General features: G+C 40.3%; 1 protein-coding gene across 1 annotated transcript in view; it reads left to right on the forward strand.

Moving 5' to 3' along the window:
- Nucleotides 1-25,169, forward strand: part of LOC126108554 (zinc finger protein 493-like) — a 127,827-nt gene that overhangs the window by 73,305 nt on the left and 29,353 nt on the right. Inside the window, exon 8 of the mRNA XM_049913840.1 lies at nucleotides 17,890-17,927. Within this exon, the coding sequence (XP_049769797.1) occupies nucleotides 17,890-17,927 (38 nt within the window). The remainder of the gene's footprint in view (nucleotides 1-17,889; nucleotides 17,928-25,169) is intronic.

Consider the following 25,169-nt stretch of genomic DNA (forward strand, 5'->3'; position numbering starts at 1 on the left):
AACCAGGCCTGAACTACAAGCTAAGCTGCAACCACTGTGCCGTGTTGTTCTTGCACGTGATTGCCGACAAGCTGCCTGTCCGCAAGAATGGCCGCCGACAGCCCGTGGCCGAGAAACAGCTGGGACATCCAGTTGTTGAGCCAGCTACCCAACACAGCATTCTTCATTTCAATGACTGCTTCACAGCCTGTGCCATCCAGATCCTTTCTACCAACGCCAGCTTTTCTGAATTCCACATGTGGGAACTCTCCCTGCAATATGTCCTACCTTCCCACAACTGTCCTGGCCTCAATGTGTGTGTGTGTGTGTGTGTGTGTGTGTGTGTGTGTGTGTGTGTGTGTGTGTGTGTGTAGCCCCTACTTGTTTCATAGTCTTTTTGTTGTGCCTGTCTGCGACTCAGCATCTCCACTATATGGTGAGTAGTGATCTATCCCTTTCATAAAATTATAATCATCTCATACCGGACTTTCAATTATTTAACATTTGGCATTCTTACATAACACAACAGTTCAGAAGCTTTTATTCTCATGTTATCTGTACTGATTATCATCCTTGTTTTATTTCCATATGAGTTTATGCTGAAGGAAAAAAAAAAAAAAAGAAAAAAAGCTCTCCGGAAGGACTACCCAACATTTAATTTTCTCATGTAAGCTTATCTTAAAATTGCCAGTCTGCATTTCATATCCAATACATTCCTCCTCTCATCAGTTAGTGTACGGGACAAATACCAAATCTCAGCCACTTCCCTGTTCACACATGCTAATATAATTTTTCCAACATCTTCGCACTTAATTTGGCTGCACTCACAAGAAACCCCTTGAATACGAGGTCGCAAGTTCCATCTTTAGTAAAGCTCAGTTGACTTGTGTTAACAGTTATGACAAGAAAAATATTAGCTGCTAATGACTCACAATGTGCATCAGGAGAGTAACATAAAATGAGTGTCTGTGAGGTGCAGAGACCAACCTTCTGTTGGATGTATAAAATCTGTTAAAAAAATTCTGGCACTTTGTCCACAAAATTTTTCTGCACTTACCTTTTACTTACTGTGCATGGTTTCCTTCAAAATTCTCTACTCCACAATTGATACACTGCTTCCAAAACCATTTCCACTTCCGGAAACAGTCTTTTTACACCTCTTGCTGGTAGCGTGAAGCGCCGTCTGTGAATTTTCTTTTCTCTCGCCTGTCGTTGCAAATCTTTGTACTTTCAACAGGATTTTCAACTTTGGAAATAAAAAAAGTCTGCAGGGGCCAGGTCTGGAGATTGGAGAGCATGAGGCAGCACAGTGATTTTATTTTTTGTGCAATAGTGGTGCACCAATAGGGATGAATGTGCAGTTATGTTGTTATGATGCAAGAGCCATGAATAGTGTCACCACATTACAGGCCATTTCCTTCTCACATTTTCTCACAGGTGTTGCAACACATCCCAATAGTACCATTGAGTAACAGCTTGTCGCTCTGGCCCAAATTCGTGATGAACTAATCCTTAAAAGTCAAAGAAAATTTATCAGCACGGTTTTGACATTTGACTCGACGAGCTTTTTTTAGTCTTGGAGAACCTGTGCTGACCCATGAAGAAGATTGAACCTTTGTCTCAACATCCTAACCATAGACCCATGCCTCATCACCAGTTACGATTCTGTTAAAGAACATCTCATTCTCATTTGTGAATTCCAAAAACTCTCCACAGACTGCGAGGCTAAGGTCTTTCTGGCCTCGACTCACGAGCCTTGGGACGAACTTGGGGGCAACTCGATGCATTCAAAGATGCTATCAGGATTTTATGACATAATCCAACTAAAATGTTACATTCTTCTGCAATCTCTTTGCCAGTTAGGCTTCAAATGGCACTCACAACTTTGTTGATGTTCCTGACATGAGCTTCATCGGTAGATGTTAAAGGGCACCCTGAAAGAAAATCGTGTTTAATTTCCGTCGGGCCATTTTTAAACCGTGTGAACCATTCATAAAGGTTTTCTTGAGTTTCACACAAAATTTAAAGCAGGTGTGTTGCTCCTTTAACTCTTCCATCTCGGAATTCACAAACTGTGCAACACAACGTTCTACTCAATGCACCACTGAAAAATAACTAAGAGACATACAAAAATGAAACTTCTGACAGTTACATATTAAACACAGGCATATGAGGTGCAACAATAAAGTAATGAGACTGATTTTCTTTGCAAGATGTGGAAACCCAGCAGGCTTGCGTAGGCACAATATCTTGGACCTTGGTCTATAAGCTGCTTCTAGTCCAAGCGGCACATCAATGCAACTGCTCAGTCGTGAGTTGTGCTGTAATAAGTTAACACATGCTTGTGTCTCTTGTCACAGAAATGGAAACACATAATATTGCGCAACAGTATGCCGTTTCCTTTTGCGTTAAATTGGGTGAAAACGTGACAACTTACGGTAAGCTTCAGAAGGCTTGTGGAGAGGAGGTTATGTCAAGAGCTCAAATATTTCATTGGCATAAAATGTTTAGTGAAGGCAGAATGAATGTTGAAGATGAAGACGGCAGTAGACGACCGTCAACCTCACGGACGGATGTCACCTTGGCCAGGGTGCGTGAACTCGTACGATCTGATCAAAGATCATCCATGAAAACGATTGCAGAAGAACTGAACATCAATCAAGAACCAGTTTGTCTAATAATAACTGAGGATTATGATATGAGAAAGATTTGTGCAAAAATGGCCCCCAAAAATCTCACACCAGAACAGCGAGAAACACAGAAAAATGTGGCAGCCGATCTGTTAGAGCAAACGGAAATCAATCCAGAATTGTTGAGCCGTATTAACACTGGTGATGAATGTTGGTTTTTTTCAGTACGATTCAGAGACAAAATGCCAAAGTTTGCAACGATGCTGAAAGAGATCACCCAGACCAAAAAAAGCTCGCATTTCAAAGTCAAAAGTGAAATGCATGCTTTTGTGCTTCTTTGATTCCAAGGGAATTGTTCATAAAGAGTGGGTGCCTCCTGGAAAAACAGTTAATCAATGTTACTACAAAGAAATTTTGTAGAAGAGTTCTTTGTGTCTGTGTCAACATTGCTGATAATTGGATTCTGCATCATGATAATGCACCATCCCATATTGCTCCGTCAGTATGGAAATTTTTAACTTTAAAATAAATTTCAGTACTACCACAGCCACTTTATTCACCAGATATTGCTCCATGTGACTTTTTTCTATTTCCAAGAGTCAAAATGGCGGTCAAGAGACACCATTTTCAAGCGTCACAAGATGTCCAAAGAGCTGTGACGAGGGTCTTGGACGATATTACTGAAGGTGAGCTCCAGAAATGTTACCATCAATGCCAGAAGCACTGGTAAAAGTGTGTGCAATAAGAAGGGAACTACTTTGAAGGAGACAACACTAAACTTGCCTTAAAAGGTAAGCAACATTTTTTTTCACACGAGTCTCATTACTTTATTGTCGCACTTTGTATGCAGGGATGCCAACTGCATTTTGCTCCAACACACCATTCGTGCGAAATTACGAATGTTCTGTAGTTTTTTAAACAGATATTCTATGTATTACACTTCACAAAATGGACATCATCGACAATCGAGAAATGTCTAAAACAAACCATCATGAACACTGAATGAAAAACAGGATCCCACAGTGATCACAAAGGTTCGCACCATTAAAATCGAAGGCAAACTACCTGGAAGTTACGAACTGTGCAGGACTTTGTTATGTATCCACTCTTAAAGAATGCACGTAGAATCTTATTGGTGTAATGGGGTGATGAGAACTGATGGAATGCAACTGAATGGCAAACAGTCTGTCGTGGAACTTATTGTGAAACTGGCTATCCTTTAAGGAGCAGCTGCGGATAGTGTAATAGTGTTTCATAGGCATGGAAAAAACAAACATCTAGAGGCTGAATTTGTCCAGTGGCTCCAAGTGATATGAATTGTAAAGTCACACACGTTTCAGGAGGGACAGTTTGCTCTGAAGGAATATGATTTTTATACGCTGACTAGGAATCAAGCTATTGGTCAAACGCTGTGTTTATACCATAGTTGTAGTTCTATTATGCCCATTTTCCAACTGTTGCTTGCAGTGATATAAATATTCCCTATTGCCCTTGCAAGATCACGCACATGTGAAAGAATTGGAGGGGTTAGAGCACCTTGAGCTTCTTGCAGCCCAATAAATAACTTTCCAGTTGAGTTACCATCCAGATTAACAATCAATGTATTTGTATGTGAATCCATGAAAGCATTGATGTTAATTATCTTGATACAACTCTCTTGGTACTACTAATTTCCAGGGTTCCATTCGTATGCGTTGCCTCTTCAAATCCCAATTTGTTGAAGCTGAAAACAAATTCTATGCTAAACGCTGAGATAAATTTCATTATCTCATCTACAAATTTTCAGGCCGATTGTTCGGTCTGCTGTGCATCCTCAAGTTGACGCTTTGTTTGAAATTTCATTACCTTGTCTTCCAATTCTGTAGCAGTGTTTGAATTTATGTAACCATCCACTGCTTCCCTCAAAATCACTGTTGTCTATGTTGTGCACAATTTGATGTGCACAACATAGTAGATCACTATTGTGCTCATTGTGTAAATTGTATTGAGCATTCTTGAAACACGCAAACATCAGTTTTTGTAACAAGTGCGTCCTGCCCTCCCTTGAATATCTGCAGTTTTTCTTACGCACTACATGATTATATTGCTGCAGACTTATTCGGTGGCGTAGTAAAACATACAATTATGCCCATATTGTTTTTTTATGATTCTGCGGACGGTCTTCCATGTACGTACTTATGTTTAGTACGTGCTCCTTAGACAGTGATTGTCTTTTATTACATTTCACTGGAGATGGGATTTGTGGCTTCGTGTCTGAGAAGGATAATGAATTATATGGCTCGACACCTGTTCCAGTATCACTTACACTTGTTAAGCACGTATCGTCGTCATTGTACTCCTTGTGTACATTGTCCGCAGAGTCGAGCATATACAACACTGCGCATTCCACTGACTCATCTTGCAAAAATGCTAATATTTCATCTGCTATTTCTTTCTTGCTCTGCAAAATTCTGTGGGTCCATTTCTGACGAAACAGTTGTTGTAGGTGCAATGTTTGCTTTGTTTATTGTCAGCAATGCTCTGCTTTGCATCAACACCACTAGCACTGTAGCACTGTTGTTAGATACGCATCAAGTTAGCAGTTACACTACATTCTGTAGCCTCATGCTGTGCTCACCATTGGATAACTGTAGTCCCACCCCCTTGTTGCCATTAGCAACCAATATTATGGTTGCATGACTGACAATATGCAGGCCTTTAAATGCTGTGAACATCATTGAGCTATTGTGACCTTGCACTGAAGTGGTTCTTTAACAGTTACCCTTGTTTTACTTTAGTTGATGTTCATCTGGTTTTTTCCCAAAACACTATCCATCACTTCTCTCTGAACTTCAGATCCTCTTTTGTTGCTTAATTTGATCCTTTAATTTTTTTTTTTGAAGGATTTTGGTCAACCGTCATCTTCGGAATGGACTTACAACGTTAAAAACGAGACAGAAGCAGCACTTGAAGTGGATCGTGATGAGAATACTGTAAGTGTTCATTTCTTAGTGTCACACATGAAGTGAGTGCAGGTTTATTGATTGTTTTGGTATATTAAACTTATGTCAGCATATACAATGGCGATTCAGAAGTCTTGGCCCATAGGACAAAGTCATAATTAGTGGAGATGGCAACAACACAAAGAGAGGAATGCATGCTACAGATCTACTTTAATTGTAGAAACAAAATGTTACATCATCAGTCACTGATGGCCTCAGGGTTAACATTACAATGATACTGCCATCCCCGGTGAGTTGTGCGCCCATACCTTTAATGCTGAAGGTGTTGAAAGGGACCACCATCCTGCACACGATGCATCTGAACATGGCAACAGACACTGTTGGACACTTGAATGTATCGTTGCTGTTTGAATTTCTGTACTGGCCCCTGTGATATTTTCCTGCAGGTCAATTAATGTTCATAGAATGTTAGTATACAATGTAGACTTGAGGTGCTCCCAAAGAGAAAGTCCAGAAGTGTCAGATCTGGCGACCAAGGTGGCTGTTCCACTGGACTCCCATCTGCCAATCCAATGACCAGGAACAACCTCATGCAGGAATCAGCAGATGCTTTTGACTAGTGTTGAGGTGTGCCATCCTGCTGGAAAAAAAACCTACCCCTCTATTAGAGAGGCGGAGCATCCAAATTGCTATTAGAGAGGCGGAGCATCCAAATTGCGTAGTAATGTTCTCTCAAGATAATGCCTGTAACGTGCAGCATTGAATGTGCTGTTAAGTATGGCTCCAATGAGGACATTGCACCCACACCATGCATTTAATCCTCACACAGTATCAGGTGTGGAGAAACTTATTATGTGTGTGGTGTCGTTTTTGATCTGAAAGGGATTCTCACAACTATATGGCAATGAAGTGTAAATTTTTTTTGCAAGATAGCAATGACTTATTGTGAGCTCATGTACATTGTTGAACTTACAACTCCATTGTTGTGTGCTATAATTTGTGTGCAAGTTCTAATTATGTGCTAGCTATGTTTGCAATATGAAAGTGTAGATATTTTATTTTTGTTTTTATGTACACAATTACTCTGCAGTTCACAATTAAGTGCCTGGCAGAGGGTTCATTGACTCACCTTCAGGCTATTTCTGCACTGTTCCACACTCTAACACCACATGGGAAAAATGAATGCTTAAATCTTTTTGTGCGAGCTCTGATTTCTCTTATTTTATTATAATGATCATTTCTCCTGACGTAAGTGGCTGTCAACAAAATATTTTCGCACTCTTGAGGAGAAGATAGGTGATTGAAACTTCATAACAATGGAAAACGACTTTGTTTTAATGATTGCCACCCCAATTCATGTTTCAAATCAGTGGTGCTCTCTCCCCTATTTCACAATAGTATAAGGGGCATTCAAATGAAAGCGGTCACTAGTGTAAAGTAATGGTAACCATTTTATTAACTCAAAAATGTAGTTTATACACACTACACTCACTCAAAAATAGTCACCAAAACTGTTGGCACATTTATCCCATTGCGACACTAGCCAGTCGATTTCTTCCTTGAAGAAGCAGTACGCTGCTGTCGGATCCAGGCCTGAACCCAGTCACACACTTCGTCATCTGTTGCGAATCGATGTCCACGAGTAGGTTGTTTCGAGAGGTCCAAACACATTAGTCACACTGTGAAAGGTCGGGACTGTACGGCGGATGTTCCAGCAGTTTCCCACCGAAACTGCTGCAATGTCGTCTCCACTGCATTGGCCGTGTGTGGACAGGCATTACCATGCAGGAGGATAACGTCACTGGACAACATGCCTCGGCATTTCGACTTCATAGCTCGTCTAAGGTTCTGTAAAGTGGCTTAAAAACGCTGGGCGTGGATGGTGGTTCTCCGTTCCAGGAACTCGACAAGCAGTGGGCCTGTGTAGTCAAAAAAGCATATCATGACCGTAACAGAACTGGTGTCCATGGCCTTTGATTTCTTTGTAGGTGGTGAAGTCACATGTTTCCACTGCTTGATCTGACACCTGCTTTCCAGTTCAAAATGGTGACACCATGTTTCATCACCTGTGACAATACACAACAGAAAACCGTCTTTCTCCTCATGATAATGTTGCAGATGACTCAGACAGCTCCATTCGAGTATTGCGCTGTTTGATGGTCAGTTGTTGGGAAACCCATTGTGCACAGATTTTTTGAAAGTTCAAGTGCTGACTCGTTATGGTGTGGGCGGTGCCCACGCTAATACCCAGTAATCGATGGATCTCGTCCATGATGATTGTGTCAGAGATTAAAGCATTCACTTCCGCAACTATTTCCGGTGTGATAACACGAAGAGCCTGTCCAGGACGAGCATCATCTTTCAGTCACTCGTGCCCCTCAGGGAATCATTTGCGCCATTCCACAACACTTGAACGACTCAGACTGTACTCACTGTGCACAGCCTTCATCCGTCGATACCTTTCACAGCCTCCAACTCCCTCCACCACCAAAAATCGAATCGCTCCTCATTGTCCCTGCTTACTCACCTGTATGTTCGATAGTGGACGATAACTTGCGTGGCCACCTTCTCTTCGGGGTGAAACCACACTGGCGCTATGCAACATCAAACGGTGTGCGTGTGTTAGTCTCTCTACCAGTAGATTGTGCCACCATACAGGCAGTTACGTGGTGCCTCCTTATGTGTGAGGCAAAGGTAGACGCCCCGACCAGGTTTCATTTGAATGAAACTCATATAAAACAAGCTTTAACTTCTTTGAACTTTTTTAATGTCCTCCGTCTATTATATCTGATGCATATCCTACACAGCACGGCAGTATTCCATAAGAGGATGCGCAAGTGCAGTAGAGGATGTAAAAGTGCAGTGCAGACAGTCTCTTTAGTAGACCTGTTGCATTTTCTCTGTGTTCTGCCCGTAGGTCACGGTATTGGTTTTGCTTTACCCACAACATTATCTTAGTGATCATTCCAACTTAAAGGCATTCGTTATTGTAATCCCTAAGTATTTAGTTGAATTTACAGACGTTAGATTTGCCTGATTTATCGTGTAATCGAAATTTATCAGATTCCTTTTGGTGCTCATGTGGATGTCTTCACACTTTTCAATATTTAGAGTCAACTGGCACTTTTTGCAGTGTGCAGAGATCATGTCTAAATCATTTTACAATTTGTTTTGGTCATCTGATGATGACTTTGTAAGATGGTAAGTGATAGCATCATATGCAGAAAATCTAAGAGGGCTACTCAGATTGTCTCCTAAATCGTTTGTGTAGATCAGGAACAGCAGATGGCCCATAACACTTCCTTCGGGGACACCAGATATTACTTCTATTTCACTCGATGACTTTCTGTCAGTCACTACTTATATGATGTGCATTTTCACATACAAGGAATTGTGTTAGAAATGTAATTCTACTCGCTCTACATCCCATATGATGAACACTCGTTACACAACACTCTTATTGTGGCTGTTCTTTACAGATAGACTTGTAACACTCATCACTTTGATTCACTTTCCTGTTTTCTGACCTTGGACAGGAATCACACCTTTGTTTCAGATTTGGAACATCTGCATCCTGATTATCATGTTGCTTACCCTTTGAAAGATCTTTGAAGCCTGAAGAAATTATTGGTGAATGAATGTGTTGTGTTCTGCATTGGGGGCACAAAATTTGTGAGGTTTGAGCAGTTCTTTTCCCAGTTCTGAGAGGAATTCTCTTCTTGCATTTTTACATATCATCTAAAAATTTATAGTACAAGACATAAGTATTTGAGACATGCTGAATCAACTATATCAAAAAATGCAGCAAGTGCCCACCTTCTTGTTCCGTGTTTCACTGAGTAATGTGTAGACATTGTATCACCCATATCAACTCCTGGCTTTGTCAAATTGTGCAACATTATTATTTCAGGTTTTCTGTGTTCATGCTCACTTACATGAAATGAAATGTTTGTGGAGTAGACAACAAAATAACTGACTTGTTTTATACGAACACATAAGAAGATAAAACGGTATTCTGTGTACCTTAAAGTGGCCGATAAGGGAGATCTTTGTCTTGATGGCAACATTTATTTTGGAATCTCTTGTCCTTTGGTCCAGAGAGTTCCTGTAAGTGTCAGCTTCTTAGCAAGAGGTTCCTGAAGTTAAAATCTTCTGGGTTATTAGGCCACCTCATGTTTCTTCTAAAATGTTCGACGTTTCAACCCCTCAGCTGGGATCTTCCTCAGGATCTTTTGGTGTCCACTACTGCTAGAACACTGTCAGAGACGAGTGTCGCGTCCACTTATAAAATTCATATGGCTACCATTGGTGGGCACGTGAAGACAGAGTGTTGAGTACTGCTTGCTTCTGGGCTGGATGGTGGTGCGAAGTGGCATCTAAATACCTGTTTGTGTTAGTCATCTTTCTGTACACTCTGTGACCTAGAGTGTTATCAGATCTTCTGTATACCAACACATCAGCGACGACGACAACTTGGAATCAGAGTTGAATTTTTTAAAGGAGACATTGGAGGCAAATGGATATGATAGTTATTCAATCGACAGGACTTTTAAGCGGAATATTTATACCACTAATAAGAATGACGAGGAACCGCCTTCTCACTCTGTCAGGTTACCGTTCGTTTCTGGGGTCACTTACCACATAAGCAGAATTTTAAAGAAAAATGGTATTCAGACATCTTTCTTTAGTCAAAACAAAATAAAAGACTTTTTCCAATGGAAAATGGATGCACCTGATTACCTTCACAATGCAGGCATCTATCAAGTGTCATGAGGCTGCGGCAAAGTGTATACAGGCGAAACGGGAAGAACTGTTAAAGAACGCAATAAGGAACACGAATGGCACATGCGGCTAAAACAAAGTGCAAAATCGGCAGTAGCAGAATATCACTAGCACTGTGGCTCTGACATCAATTTTAATAACGTACATGTATTGGCTAAAGAAACCAACATTTATGGAAGAAAGGTCCGAGAAGCGGTTGAAATTTCTAAGAATGCATCTAATTTCAATAGAGGGAATGGCTATAGGCTTCCGGCATCGTGGCTCCCCGCCATCAAGGAAGTAAATACGCAGCCGCGGTGTGTGAGTGGCATAAACAACGCGCTGCAACTCACCTCGGCCGACAATAATATTTTGGGTAAACATTCCCCCCTCTCTTGCTCTGTCCGTTTGGAATCTAGCCACTGATGACGACCAACCGGTAGCTGTAGCAGGCATTTCAACCAATAACCTTTCTCCAGCATAAGTGTGGAATAGCGCCTTTCTATCCAATGACGATGACCGCCAATGGTATCCACAGGAGATGAGCTACCAACGCCCCTTCTCCTGCATTAGCTTATGACTACGCCCTACCAATGGTAGCCATTTGAATTTTAACCAATACTATCACTTCTCCAGTACGAACGCCAGAAAATTCCCCCTTTATAAGTGGACGCGACACTCGTCTCTGACAGTGTTCTAACAGTAGTGGACACCAAAAGATCCTGAGGAAGATCCCAGCAGAGGGGTCGAAACGTCAAACATTTTAGAAGAAACATGACGCGGCCTAATAACCCAGAAGATTTTAACTTCAGTGACAACGGCCACGAAGGCCTGCAGACTTCCTGTTCCAAATCAAAACTTATGAAAAGATTTAGTGATAATGTTTGTAGCACTTACCCTCAGTTGATCAACTAAATCATTTACCTCTCATTTCCTTTGATTTATTTTCCTTCCTTCAGCAGATTTCCCCATATCTAGTTGTGAATTTATGAGATAACTGGTCTCACAGTCAACAGTAGCCCACACTTTTATCCCATATGTTCCAAGTTTTGAAGAAATGTACACACAGAGTGGACACTGTCCCCTGAAAGTACACAGGTGCTCATCAGCTGTAATATAAGTCCTAGGGATATAAGACAAAATGTGTGTGTCAATGGACATTTCAGACACAGCCCATATGGGTTCAGCTTTCGATCCAGAAACATCATTTCTTTCTTCTCTTGTAAGTTCATCATCAAACGGAGGCTCGTGTAAATATCAAGAAATCTTGAAAATTATTGTGGCTCGAAAAATGGGTAAACTGCACTAATCTGACCAAAATTCACTCAAAGATTTTCCCATGTGCCTTATGTAGACCAGCTATTGTTAGAAGACCAAAGAATGCCTGTAGTTCTGTAGAGTCAAGCTCAATCCGGTGCTGATGATATGGGTGCAGAATTTTACTATCTTCTGGTCGATTATTGGTATACGTTGCTATTACACTCAGCATCTGATTGGTGATAAAAAAGTCTGCCTGTAATTGCTGTCTGAGGTGACATGGAATATGTGCAGTTTCACGTATTACATTCCTGGAAGCTTTCTTGCATACATGGGGTGATACTGTGTTGGCCATTTCTGGGTACATGAGTAGGCCCACAAGTTTCCTGAATACTATTATCATCTTCTTCACATCTGCATCAGCATTGGTCTCATCCTCATTTCCAGAAATTGATTCATTATCACTCTCAGTCTTGTGCATATCTGCTAAAATATGCTCAAACCTGTAGCCCCTTTCGGAGCGTATATCATCCATTGTGTATAAAATATAATACCACCTCTTACTTCAAAGAAATGCAATTCCTAACTGTGAATTTGTTCCAACGATGCATGTATATGTATTTTTTACAAATTGGTTGCGACAATAGAAATATAAATGTTGGTTGAGAAGGTGCATTATTCCAAGTTTTTATTTTCATAATGAAGTTGAAATATAAGATTGAAAATCACATGTTGTGTACATTAGGTATTTTCTGACACCCATTGCAAAATTTTTAAATTATTGTACTACAAACAATGATGTAACCATAAATATTTTGCCCGGACATAATAAAACCTCCATAAAAAGCATAGCTAGAGGATGAAAAGCCTACATCAGTAAGTAGTAGGGCACTACAGTTTGTGGCCAGGAATTCGCTGATGTCAGCATCAGTACCTTATCTGTGGTGTCATTTAACAATTGAGACAGCTGTGCATGTCATATTTCACTGACAACAGCATCAGCACTTACTTATCTCCAAGGCCATCGCCCCCCCCCCCTCCCTCTTCCCTTACTCTGCTTACTCTGTGCTCCAACAATTAGCGTAAAGTGCCCTGCAAGCGAGTGCTGTAGTTTGCAGATACTTTCATATCTCCAAGGCCCAAGGCCGTACAATGCTTTGTTATCTTCTGCGAATCTAGGCACTGAGCATCTGCTCCCAGCACCCCATCACCCGTCGATATTCTGACACTGTCACACAAGTATTGTTACCCCAAACACCATGATGACGTAGAGGCAATATAGTGCTCAAAAGTACCTCTTATACAGTATAACCCTGCTATTACGTTCCCAGAATTAACGTTTTCCTGCCGTTTACAACATTTTTTTAGGTCCCATCAAATTTCCTATGCCCACAATGCTAATTTGCATCAGATTTTGCGTCAACATATTTAAAATTTTCCCGCAATTTACACATTACAAAAAAATGTTTGTGGAGAAAAAATTATGCTGGCATAATGTTGACCATTTAGTAGTGTTTACAAATGTCATGTGTTTGTTTCTTGTCATCAGGGCACTCTACTCAGTGGATTTGAACCAGCAAACATGTAAAAGATGGAAAAATTTGAGCATTATCTCCCGCTGCTGCCAAGCTCTGCTTGGTGTGGTGGCTGATGGTAGTAACTAGGTTCATTCGAATGAAGATGTCGTGACCAATCACAGCCATTTCCAAATTGTCTCTACTGTGCAAATGCAGTTTCGTGATCATTGTGATCATCGTTACCCCTTTGTCGAACCATATTTAGCGTGTTTCGGCGTATAGCCACTTGGAGTGCTAGTTGATACCATAATTCACTTTTCGTTGCTCAAATATTTTTAGTTTAGACTCTGCGCTGGTTATGAAGTTTATTCATGTGGAGCAAAACGTGTTTCAAAAATATATTATTGTTGTCAAGTGCAGTATTTACCTATGTATTTTTTGTGATGTTACACGCAAACAGTGTGTGTGTGTGTGTGTGTGTGTGTGTGTGTGAGGGAGAGAGAGAGAGAGAGAGAGAGAGAGAGAGAGAGAGAGATTTTATACATAACTGATGAGGCACAGTACCTGATAACCTCAAAAAGACAACTACAGTGCAAGAGACACAGAATAACATGTTTTCAAACACCATACAAAATACTAATTTACATATTTGCACGTGACAATTAGTTAAAATTCTCAAAACATGTCGTGCTAAGCATGAAAAAATACGTAACTAGTGCAGTATTTTATTATTTAAATAATGAATGATGGCTGCAGGCTTTCAAAAACATCAGTTATGGCATATGAAATTGAGTGAAATGTTCCTCCTTCCCAGACAGTTACCAGTTACAGCAACATCAGCAGTTTTTATTAGATAATAATGAACATCTATCATACATAAAGTGCAAGGGGTTATCCTGTACATAACTTTTAAAGCATAAAACATTATTTCCCACATTTCACATTTTCTCGCATTTTACACAATTTTTTTGAAGTCCCTTAAAAAGTGTAAAAGCAGGGTTTCACTGTATTTATCAACTGTTTGAGGCCTCTGCCCTGTAGGGAGTAGCAGAATATGAGACTTTGTCAGTACAGAAAAATGATAGTGAAACGTAATCTGCGAAAAAGAAAAAAAAAGTCACAACATGGACAAAAGTGTGTGTTTAGTGATTGTGATGGAACGTCATTGTATAGGATTATAATGAAGAATAGGAGGCTGACAGATGGAAATGTCACTGCAAAACTGAAAGCCACACTTGTGAAACCTGTCAGGACAAAAACTAAATAATTAAATAAATAAAAATAAAATAAATAAATAAAAGGAGCTCCAGAAGCAGCAACAATGTATTGGCTGGCTCTTGTAGGAATGTACACTCTCGCTAATTTAACAAGAAATGTCACAGTGAGATCAGAGAGATTATAGTACAGCATCTGCCACTGGCACAGGTTTGCAAGGCACGTTGTAGACAACTACAGGGTGTTGCAAGAGGAATGAGCAGTATTAAGGGATACAATGGGAACTATCATTCAAAGCAAAAAAACAAAATCTAGTAAACATGGGCTCTAAAACGCACACCTTAAGAGCGACTCAAAAACTCACAAAATTAGGTCAACATCTCTCTTAAGTTACCAACACAGATGATGTGGTCAGTGTCTTAAAATCAAACATGCAGATGGATTTACTGTCTGCATTCTGCAAGCTGAATTTCACAAACATGAGTCTCGTGAACATACCGTATTTACTCGAATTTAAGCCGCACTCGAATCTAAGCCGCACCTGAAATTTGAGACTCGAAATTCAAGGGGGGAGAAGTTTTAGGCTGCACCTCTAAAGCGAAACAAAGTTGGTCCATTGTAATATGAGACACAATTTAGGTCGAATGAATAACGATACAGCTACAGTAGTTTGGTTCGAGTCGTAAGCTTAGCAGTTAAGCTTTACCAGGTAACCATTGCTATGCGTCAGGCGCTCCATCCGTTTTTCACGTGCTTCGTCTGGTTTGAATTGATTGCTTATTTTTCTTTGATCTGATAAGTGCTGTTCTCTTTGTTATAGGTGTTTACGTCACTCTGAGCTGAAAATGCATTACTGTACTGTGTCATGCATTGTTTGTCACATTCTGATGATGAATGTTTACGACCTGTTGCCGCTCGTGGTATGGCTTGCTTTTGTGCGTGCTACCGCCACTTACAATAAAAAAAAGGGAGAGGAATTGTCTCAGTAGCGAAACAATGGCAAGAGACTGCTATTTGTTGTTATTTACACTGCTGCTTTCTTTGTTAATGATCAACAAGAACCAAGTGATAAACTGCGTATGATAGAATATGTTCTGAACGAGAGTTTAGCAAAAAATTTTCTCTGTTTGAAAATCTTTGCAGACGCCTCTTTAGTACATTACTTTCTAGACACAAATTAGTCATCTTAGATTCAAAAATCTAGTCAATTGCCGTGCTTCATTTCTGACTGTATCCCTATTAGGCATAAGAATAATACGAATATAAACATGATATGATATGTGTATACTTCCGCGTTTGCTGTTGTCTCACTCTAGTTTCGTAGTTTATTAGCATAAGAATAATACAAATATAAACATGGTATGATATGTGTATACTTCCGCGTTTGCTGTTGTCTCACTCTAGTTTCGTAGTTTATTAGCCACACAGGAGTTAAATGAGATAGCAGCAAACATGAAACAATACATGGCAAAATGTTTATATTCGTATTATTCTTACGGTGAAGACAATACTGCATGTGATTCACAAAAGTTCCCATTAGCAACCATCTGTTCTCACAGGTAGAAAAAAATTCAGAACGTAGAATTGGCCATACTGACAAACATCGCAAACAGTCTTGCCAGTTGGACTTTCGTAGTACATTGAAATTCTGCTACATTCGAAGATGAACAATACGAAATTTGTATTTACTTCGTTAGATAATGTATGAATATGCAGTGGTCGAAATTTGGGGCGGAGAAAAAAGCTCATCTTCCGCCTTTTTTTAATTTATTTACTGACGCAGAGGTTTTGGCGCTAGTATTTATCTTTGTGCCTGCAAAGCATGCCTGTGTAGCGCTACATATATTCGACGGCAGAAGTTATTTGTGGCGGCACCTACCAACATATTTCAGAACTTCCGCTTACTTTGCACTCGATTCTAAGCCGCAGGCGGTTTTTTGGATTACAACAACTGGAAAAAAAGTGCAGCTTAGATTAGAGTGAATACGGTATCTATTCTTGCGGTGTTTTGTCGGAGACAACATTACGTGTTGTTCTTTCTACACCACTTGGATCCCTTGTGAGCTGAAACCGAGAGACGTTGAACGGCGTTTGTGTGTTTGTGAACAGTTGCTTCAGAGGCAAAAACAGAAGGGATTTCTGCATCGCATTGTGACCGGGCACGAAACATGGGTTCTTTACGATAACTCTAAATGCAAAAAATCACGGGGAGGTCGTGGCCATGCTTCTTCGTTGACAGCCCGACCGAATTTTCATGGCTCCAAGATCATGTTCTGCATTTGGTGGGACCAGCTCGGCGTCATGTACTATGAGGTGTTCAAACCAAGTGAAACAATCACAGGTGCTCATTATTGAATGCAATTAATGTGTCTGAGCAGAGCATAAAAAGACAAATGGTCACAATACAGGAGATTCGGTCGTGGCAACACAGTCAATAGGTGCAGGTCCCTTGGATGCAGCTGAAGTGATTATAGCCAGAAGATACAAGAGAACAGAAACAGACTTTCACTTTACCTGAACCTTATATAGTTCCTAGAATGACCAAAGTCCAAGTTTTCAGCTAAATTTGCTGCAGAAGTGCTGAGCCAATTCATGCAATCGTGTTCACTGACAGCACAATTTGATGAAAGTATGTAACAAGTCTGTGAAGAACATTAAGGATGATGCTACGATTTTGATGTTGGCGATCGTGTAATGCAAGGTGGACAGGTCATAAGGCCCTACTGTGCTGGCATATTTGGTTGTTCACAGCAAGTGACAGCACTCAGTGGTGTGCCTATCCACTTGATTATGTACCACTGGACAACTATTTTTCTAGTGGAGCATGAATACTCGTGGGACATTTCATTGAACTTTACAATTACTCTCCCCTCCCCCTCCCACCGCCACCCCAGAGGATGGAGTACCACTATATAGATCTGAATGTACAGTGCCCTGGAGGATGTATGTGGTGTTAACATTCTTCTTTTTGGTTTTCATACTTTTAAATTTGCAGTCTGTTTACATAACATGAACATATGCGTTACATTTCAGTAATTCTCATGATCTGGGTTGGAAATGGTATTCTTTGTTTTATGTGCCTTGAATTGTTCAGTCATGGGCTGCCTGCTATAACTAAACTGAATGAGCAAGATTACATTGTTGGTTATACACAATGCATCTGTTCTCAAATCCTGAACTGTAGATGTGTCATGGGCAGTGCTGTTCAGCTACATTATGGGAGAGAATCAATTTTTTATTAGTGTTCACAATCGTCTGTCCTGTGAGAAAAAATATAAATTATTCTGTGCAACATAATTCTGATTTCTTAACCAAACATGTTCATGACTGTAAAGTTTCTAGCACAAGTTTCGTGTACCTGGGGGACCTGGTGACATGTAAGAGACTGATGCTGTAGGTGGCTACACTGTTGAGAGTAATAACCTGGATCTGCCAAGTAATTTCTGCTGACATAGACTAAATTTTTATTACTTTTTCTGTATATTGTCGATAACCAGTCTTGTTGAATAATCAAATTTCTGTGATAGTTTATTATTGTGTGTATCATAACTTCTTGAATTTATGTAGTACAACCATTACTTGTTACAGGACATGGTCTCAACAGAATATGCATCAAATACTACATGGTAAGTTTCACTGTTTATCTATTTATTTATACTTTTAAATGATTAATGGAAAATCTCATATAAAGATGTGAAACAAATACTAACAAAGAGATAGAGGGGCTGGCCAGTACTTACCTCAGCTCAGTACAGCCGATAGATACACATAATACAGAACCGAAAATTTACGTTCCTAGCTTTCAGAACAAATGTTCCTTCATCGGGGAGGAGAGAGGGGAAAGAAAGGGAAGAAGGGAAAGGAGATTCAGTTACTCACAACCCAGGTTATGAAGCAATGGAACATTTGTTCCGAAAGCTAGGAACGTAAATTTTTTGTTCTGTTTTATGTGTATCTATCAGCTGTATTTATACTTTTATTGTTTTGTACGAGATTAAGGATCTCAGGCCATCTCTTAAAAGTACTAAGGCATCGTCTTTGGAGGATTTGTTTACAGATACATTCCATTATACAATGTCAAGATACTCTGCAACCTGCTACTCACAGAAGATGATTGTTGATGAATTGAACATGAGATAGACAGCACTTGTGCCCCTTGTCGGGTCCCCTTTGTGGGTGTTCTTCCGCCATAGAAAACCTTCCCATACACCTCCATGCGATACATGTCACAGACTCTCCTAATTCTTTGTGCGACTGTTTTATTGGAAGATAATTTAAATCACAAATTTCTTCCATGTAATTGGTTTCACAATCAGCAAGTCATTTTAGGCGAGAGAGTAAGTCAGTGGTAAGCCAATGGAAAACAAACGTGTGTCGTCGTCGCCCCCCCCCCCCCCCCCTGCGCCCCGTATCATGTCTCCACATGCAGAAAATACTACAACTTATTCAATCTTCATGGACTTTTTGAGAGACTGTAACCATCCGATATAACTGAATGTATTACAACAAAGAGCTACTGTACCATGTGCTATGTACAACTATGAACAATTATTTTTAAATCAGATGCACCACTTCAGTAATATGCTGCTGAGTACATGGTAAGTACACCAAGTGTCAGTATATAAGAATAAAGACTAACAATAAAATGTACAGGATAAATTGTTACTCACCACATAGAGGAGTTGAGTTGCAGGTAGGCAATGTAAAAAAGACTGCTAAAATATTAAGCTTTTAGACAAAGTCCTTTTGAAGTAGAAGACACACACACGCACAATTCGTACACACTCTGAGTGCTGGAACCTGCATGATTGATCTGAACAGAAAGCTGCTGGGGTGGATAATGAGGATAAGGAGGTGGTATGGGGCTAGAGGTATTCTTTCTAAGCACTTGGAATCCTGAGTGTTGCACCTGGTTCAGATTCATTGCTGACATTTCATGATCTGGATCAAGGATGAGGACACCCTATCCACATTCCCCCAGAACCTCAACCCCTTCTCCCCCATTCGCTTCACCTGGTCCTCCTAAACCCAACAAACCACCTTCTTCTATGTTGACCTTCTAACATTACTCCAACAGCAGTTCTGGCTAAAATACTTCTCATTACGAGAGATTCATCGTAATATGAGAGTGGTATAGTTTTTGCAGTGAATATTTAGCTTTGAACTGTTGAATCTCCTCCACCAATAAAGTCCGTTAGGGGATATATATTGCAGATTTGCATGGATTTCACACATGATGCAAACTTGGATGTTAAAATAATATTTTCCAACATACTGATGAATCCTTTGAACATCAAATGTATTTTCCATAAGCATTAAAAAAGATATTCACACAGCAACTGTTAAAGACTTTGGTAATTACATTGACCAAACTGACGTAAAGTGCTTTGCCCCATTCAATATATACCCATTCTTAACAATATATAAGTTCTTAGGACTATTGTCAAGAACAATTACATTTACTGATTTATAACGAAAAGTTAATGATTTACAACAAACTGTTAGTAGAATTTTAAAAACAATAAATGATGATTAATTCTGATTACATTTCTAAATATTCTCTCTCTCTCTCTCTCTCTCTCTCTCTCTCTCTCTCTCTCCCTCTCCCTCTCCCTCTCCCTCTCCCTCTTTTTCCCTCTTCTTCTTCTTTTTCTTTTTTTTAAGTTACAATAACAGTACCTATCATAAAATCATTAATTATATCTTGAGTTCACAGTGGATTTTATTCCTGACATTAACTGAGACACAGTACAAAGTGCCAAAACAGAATTTCAGGGTAAAGTTCTGTTTGATAATTTCGTAGTATTAAATCGACTGAAAGTCAATTGTATTTACATCAGAATGTTCAAGAATCATTTATGAAAAATTTGATTACAAGTGATCTGATTGGTTTCTCATTGTTGACATTATACATAAAGTGCACAAGCCACATTAAATGACAGATGACTGATAAATGTTCCGAAAGTCTCTTTTAAGAAGTTGAAATTTATGAATTTTACTAATTAATTATTTGTTTAATAAAAACATTGATATTTTTCCAGACACTTCTGTTGGTATGTAGTAATGCAGTCACGAGAATGAAATAATAAATTTTACTGAAATGTATGATAGGATGTTAATTCACCTCATCAGGTTTTCTAACTAATTCTAACTTTCTTTTAGTTACAGTTAAATGACCTGAAATAATGTTAATGATGTTGATTCAGTATATAAGTGCACCATACAGTTTAATTTGCTGATAGAAATTAAGAAAAACCATGCTTTCTAACTTTTGCCCATTACCTATTTAGACTGGATAGTATACAATCTGCTAAACTTTTAGTGTTATCATATCATTTATTAACCACCCTATAACTAGTCCTATTACAAGCTCAACCCCAAAAATGTCCACATCAATACCTCCATCCATATCAAACCTGCCAACCACCAGCAATACCTCCACTTCGACAGCAGCTACCTGTTCCATACAAAGAAGTGGCTTCTGTACAGCCTAGCCACATCCTGTGGCCATCGCACCTGTAGCGATGAATGGACTCTCTTGAAATATACCGATGGTCTTACTGTCAGGCCTTCACAGGCTGTCATTATCCTCCCAGCATTGCACGGAGACAGATTTCGTGTTCCGTATCTCTCCAGTCACCCGCCACCTCCTGAAGTCCCACTGTCTGGGTACGGAGGAGCATTCCCCTCGTGACTCAGTACTACCCGGGACTGGAGAAACTGAATTGCATTCTCTGCCAGGTTTTCAACTACCTTTTGCCGTGCCCTGAAATCAGGAATTTCCTATACACTATCCTTCCCACAGTGGTGTTCCACTACTGCTGAACATACACTATATCCATGTCCGTGCCTACACAGTGCCTACTCCTTACCCCCTTGTATTCCAGTTCGATCACGAGCATAACCTAGCCCATCAGAGACAGGGCTATGTGTGAAACTAGCAAGCTAAGCTGAAACCACAGCATTACATTCTATATGGGTATGACAGCCGACAAGCTGTTTGTCTGCACGAATGGCCACCGCCAAACTGTGCTCGAGGAACAGCTGGACCACTTTCTGAGCACGCCACCCAACACGAGGTTCTTCATTTTAATGACTGCATTCAGCCTGTGCTGTCTGGATCCTTCCTATCAACACCAGCTTTTCTTAATTGCGCACCTGGGAACTCCCTCTGCAATATATTCTACAGTCCAGTAACCCTCATGGTTTCACCCTTCATTAGCCATTGTCCTTCACCCTCCTGTCGCCTTCCATGTTCACATTCTAGCACTACAGAGCCCTCTCTTCCACCAATGCACCCACACTCTTCTTACTTCTCTCATTTTCTGTTCCTCTGCCCACCCTCCATCTAACTTCCGAACTGCATCTGGGTGCTCTACCTCTCCCCACCTTGTCTCTGAAAGCACCCTCAAGCAGCACTATGCCGTCCCCCCACCTATACACTGCTATCGCTTCCCTCCCTCCCCACCCCCATCTCCTTGCCTCTGCCCCCCCCCCCCCCCCCATTTAGATGCTGTAGCTCACAGTCTGGCCTTGGCAGCCAGAGACTGTGGTCACGTGGTCGCACACGTGTGTGTGTGTGTGTGTGTGTGTGTGTGTGTGTGTGTGTGTGTGTGTGTGTGTGTGTGTGTGTGTGTGTGTGTGTAATGCAGTCATCTTGCCATGCTTATCTGTGAATAAACATCTTGGTTATATGGTGAGTGACCATCTATCCTTCTCATAATATTGTCATTATTCCATCCTGGATTTTCCATTGTTAAAATACAAAGGGACAGACAGGTGTGGTGCCTATTCCATGCGCTGTGCACGTGGTGTGCAAGCTATGGGTACTGGCAGCAATCCAGAGGACAATAACACTGAACGTAATTAGTCAAGTGATTTTTGAAGCAGAAGTTGAAAAACACTGTCTTCACTGATATGGGTATGATGAAGGCACAATTGAAAAGTACCGGTTCTCTTGTGGCATTCAGAGCAAGTGACAGTGAACAATTAGATGAAGTTGTGTTTGATGATGTGTGTTCTATAGTTGTCAACATTATTAATGTAACTTCCTGGCAGATTAAAACTGTGTGCCCGACCGAGACTCGAACTCGGGACCTTTGCCTTTCGCGGACAAGTGCTTTACCATCTGAGCTACCGAAGCACAACTCACGCCCGGTACTCACAGCTTTACTTCTGCCAGTATCTCGTCTCCTACCTTCCAAACTTTACAGAAGCTCTCCTGCGAACCTTGCCCGCGAAAGGCAAAGGTCCCGAGTTCGAGTCTCGGTCGGGCACACAGTTTTAATCTGCCAGGAAGTTTCATATCAGCGCACACTCCGCTGCAGAGTGAAAATCTCATTCTGATTATTAATGTATATACATAAATATGTTTTATTAAGTTACCATTACATTTACTTAATTCATGCTTTCAACCAATTCTCCATAAACTTCAGGTACTGTTTGAGATATGGCTGTCTTGAAAATGCAAAATAAATATGTTGCAAAAATATTACAAACAGTGCTGAAAACTGTTTGTAATAAACACGTGGTGCAAGCTTGAGTGTGCACATCACTTTACACTTTTCCCAGTCCCAATTTCATATGTTTGCTAAGCAACAATCAGTGTTATCAAGGTTTGTCTGGTGTAGAGTTCCTTCATCAGTTTCCTGTCCTTCCAGTCTACACCAACATCCCAGAAGCTCATCAGGAGCATATGCCACTTTACTATGTCAAAAGCTTTTTCTCAGTTGACTATACTAATATACTTACACTTGTTAGCTTCCATCATTCTTTGTCCAATCATCCCCAGTACCCAGTAGCACCTTGTTTCATCCATTCCTGAATCCAGATTGATAACCCCTCATCTTTTCCTCAGGTTTTTCTTTCTTTCTTTTTTCTTTTTTAAATTCTGTGAACATGCGGTCATACAGGCTTTTGTAATGTGGCGTTTAAAACTGCTGTATAATCTTTGCACTCTTTGGTGTTTTATTTGTATGGTAAGTACAGCAGAAAAGTTTTAACAAGGTCTTTAGCCCAAATGCCCTTGTTGTATATCGTATAGATAAGGTTGATCAGTCTGGATATTGTGGTATCACCCAAGAGCTCCAGCTGGTATTTTATCATAGCCCATTGCTTTCCTCTGTCTGAGATCTTTAATGGCCTTCTCACATCTCAATATCTTTGCTCCACAGTCCATTTCAATTCATGCTCCAATTCCACATGCATATGGTCACCTCGTGTGCCATATAAATCTTAGACATACTCTTTCAATGCCTGTTGATTCTGTTCTATGCATACTGTTGTCTTTCAATTTTTTTTATTTATTTATTTTTTTTAGTTTTTTTTTTAATACGTCGTTTGCTGGCTATTCTTGTTACTTTGTTAGATATGTTGCTAATTCTGTACATTAACTTGTAATGTATCACCATTTTCCAGTTCTTAGTTTTCCTTGCACCAAATTTTCATCCATTCTTCTCAAACATGATCATTTGATATTTTTAGTTTATTATTGTGCTTTCTATACTGTTTCTTTCCTTCAGTAGTATGTTCACACTTTAATTTCTTTATTTTAACTAACGTAGTTGATGTAATTCATTCTTTATTATTCTTCCCCGTCTTTTTAGCAAAAAGAACACAGCATGTTGTTATCAATGGAGAGACGTCTACATACATTAAAGTAACCTCTGGCATGCCACAGGGGAGTGTTATGGGACCATTGCTTTTCACAATATATATAAATGACCTAGTAGATAGTGTCGGAAGTTCCATGCAGCATTTCGCAGATGATGCTGTAGTATACAAAGAAGTTGCAGCATTAGAAAATTGTAGCGAAATGCAGGAAGATCTGCAGCGGATAGGCACTTGGTGCAGGGAGTGGCAACTGACCCTTAACATAGACAAATGTAATGTATTGCGAATACATAGAAAGAAGGATCCTTTATTGTATGATTATATGATAGCGGAACAAACACTGGTAGCAGTTACTTCTGTAAAATATCTGGGAGTACACGTGCGGAACGATTTGAAGTGGAGTGATCTTATAAAATTAATTGTCGGTAAGGCGGGTACCAGGTTGAGATTCATTGGGAGAGTCCTTAGAAAATATAGTCCATCAACAAAGGAGATGGCTTACAAAACACTTGTTCGACCTATACTAGAGTATTGCTTATCAGTGTGGGATCCATACCAGATCGGGTTGACGGAGGAGATAGAGAAGATCCAAAGAATAGCGGCACGTTTCGTCACAGGGTTATTTGGTAACTGTGATAGCGTTACGGAGATGTTTAGCAAAGTCGAGTGGGAGACTCTGCAAGAGAGGCGCTTTGCATCACGGTGTAGCTTGCTCGCCAGGTTTCAAGAGGGTGCGTTTCTGGATGAGGTATCAAATATATTGCTTCCCGCTGCTTATACCTCCCGAGGAGACCACGAATGTAAAATCAGAGAGATTCGAGCGCGCACGGAGGCTTTCAGACAGTCGTTCTTCCCGCGAACCATATGCCACTGGAACAGAAAAGGGAGGTAATGACAGTGGCACGTAAAGTGCCCTCCGCCACACACCGTTGGGTGGCTTGCGGAGTATAAATGTAGATGTAGATGTACATCTCCATTATCTTCTAAGATTTTCAGAACTGCATTGTTTACTGTATTCCATTCTTCTGGTACATCGGTATTTTCTGCTGAATTTTCCATTTTTCTTTTTGTGAGTAACCCTTGTATGTGCTTTCATTCTTTGAGTCACTGACATAAAAGTGGTGTGTGTTCGGAGGATGAGGGGGAGGGGAGGGGGGGCCGGGGCAACAGATACTCCTTTCCATGACCCTTGCTCTGTATGTTCCTTATTTGCATATGGTTTCCTCTTTCTTGCCTTTACTGAACAGTTTTTGTTC

The sequence above is a fragment of the Schistocerca cancellata genome, chromosome 11 (assembly GCF_023864275.1).
Source record: "Schistocerca cancellata isolate TAMUIC-IGC-003103 chromosome 11, iqSchCanc2.1, whole genome shotgun sequence".
Taxonomy (NCBI): Eukaryota; Metazoa; Arthropoda; class Insecta; order Orthoptera; family Acrididae; genus Schistocerca; species Schistocerca cancellata.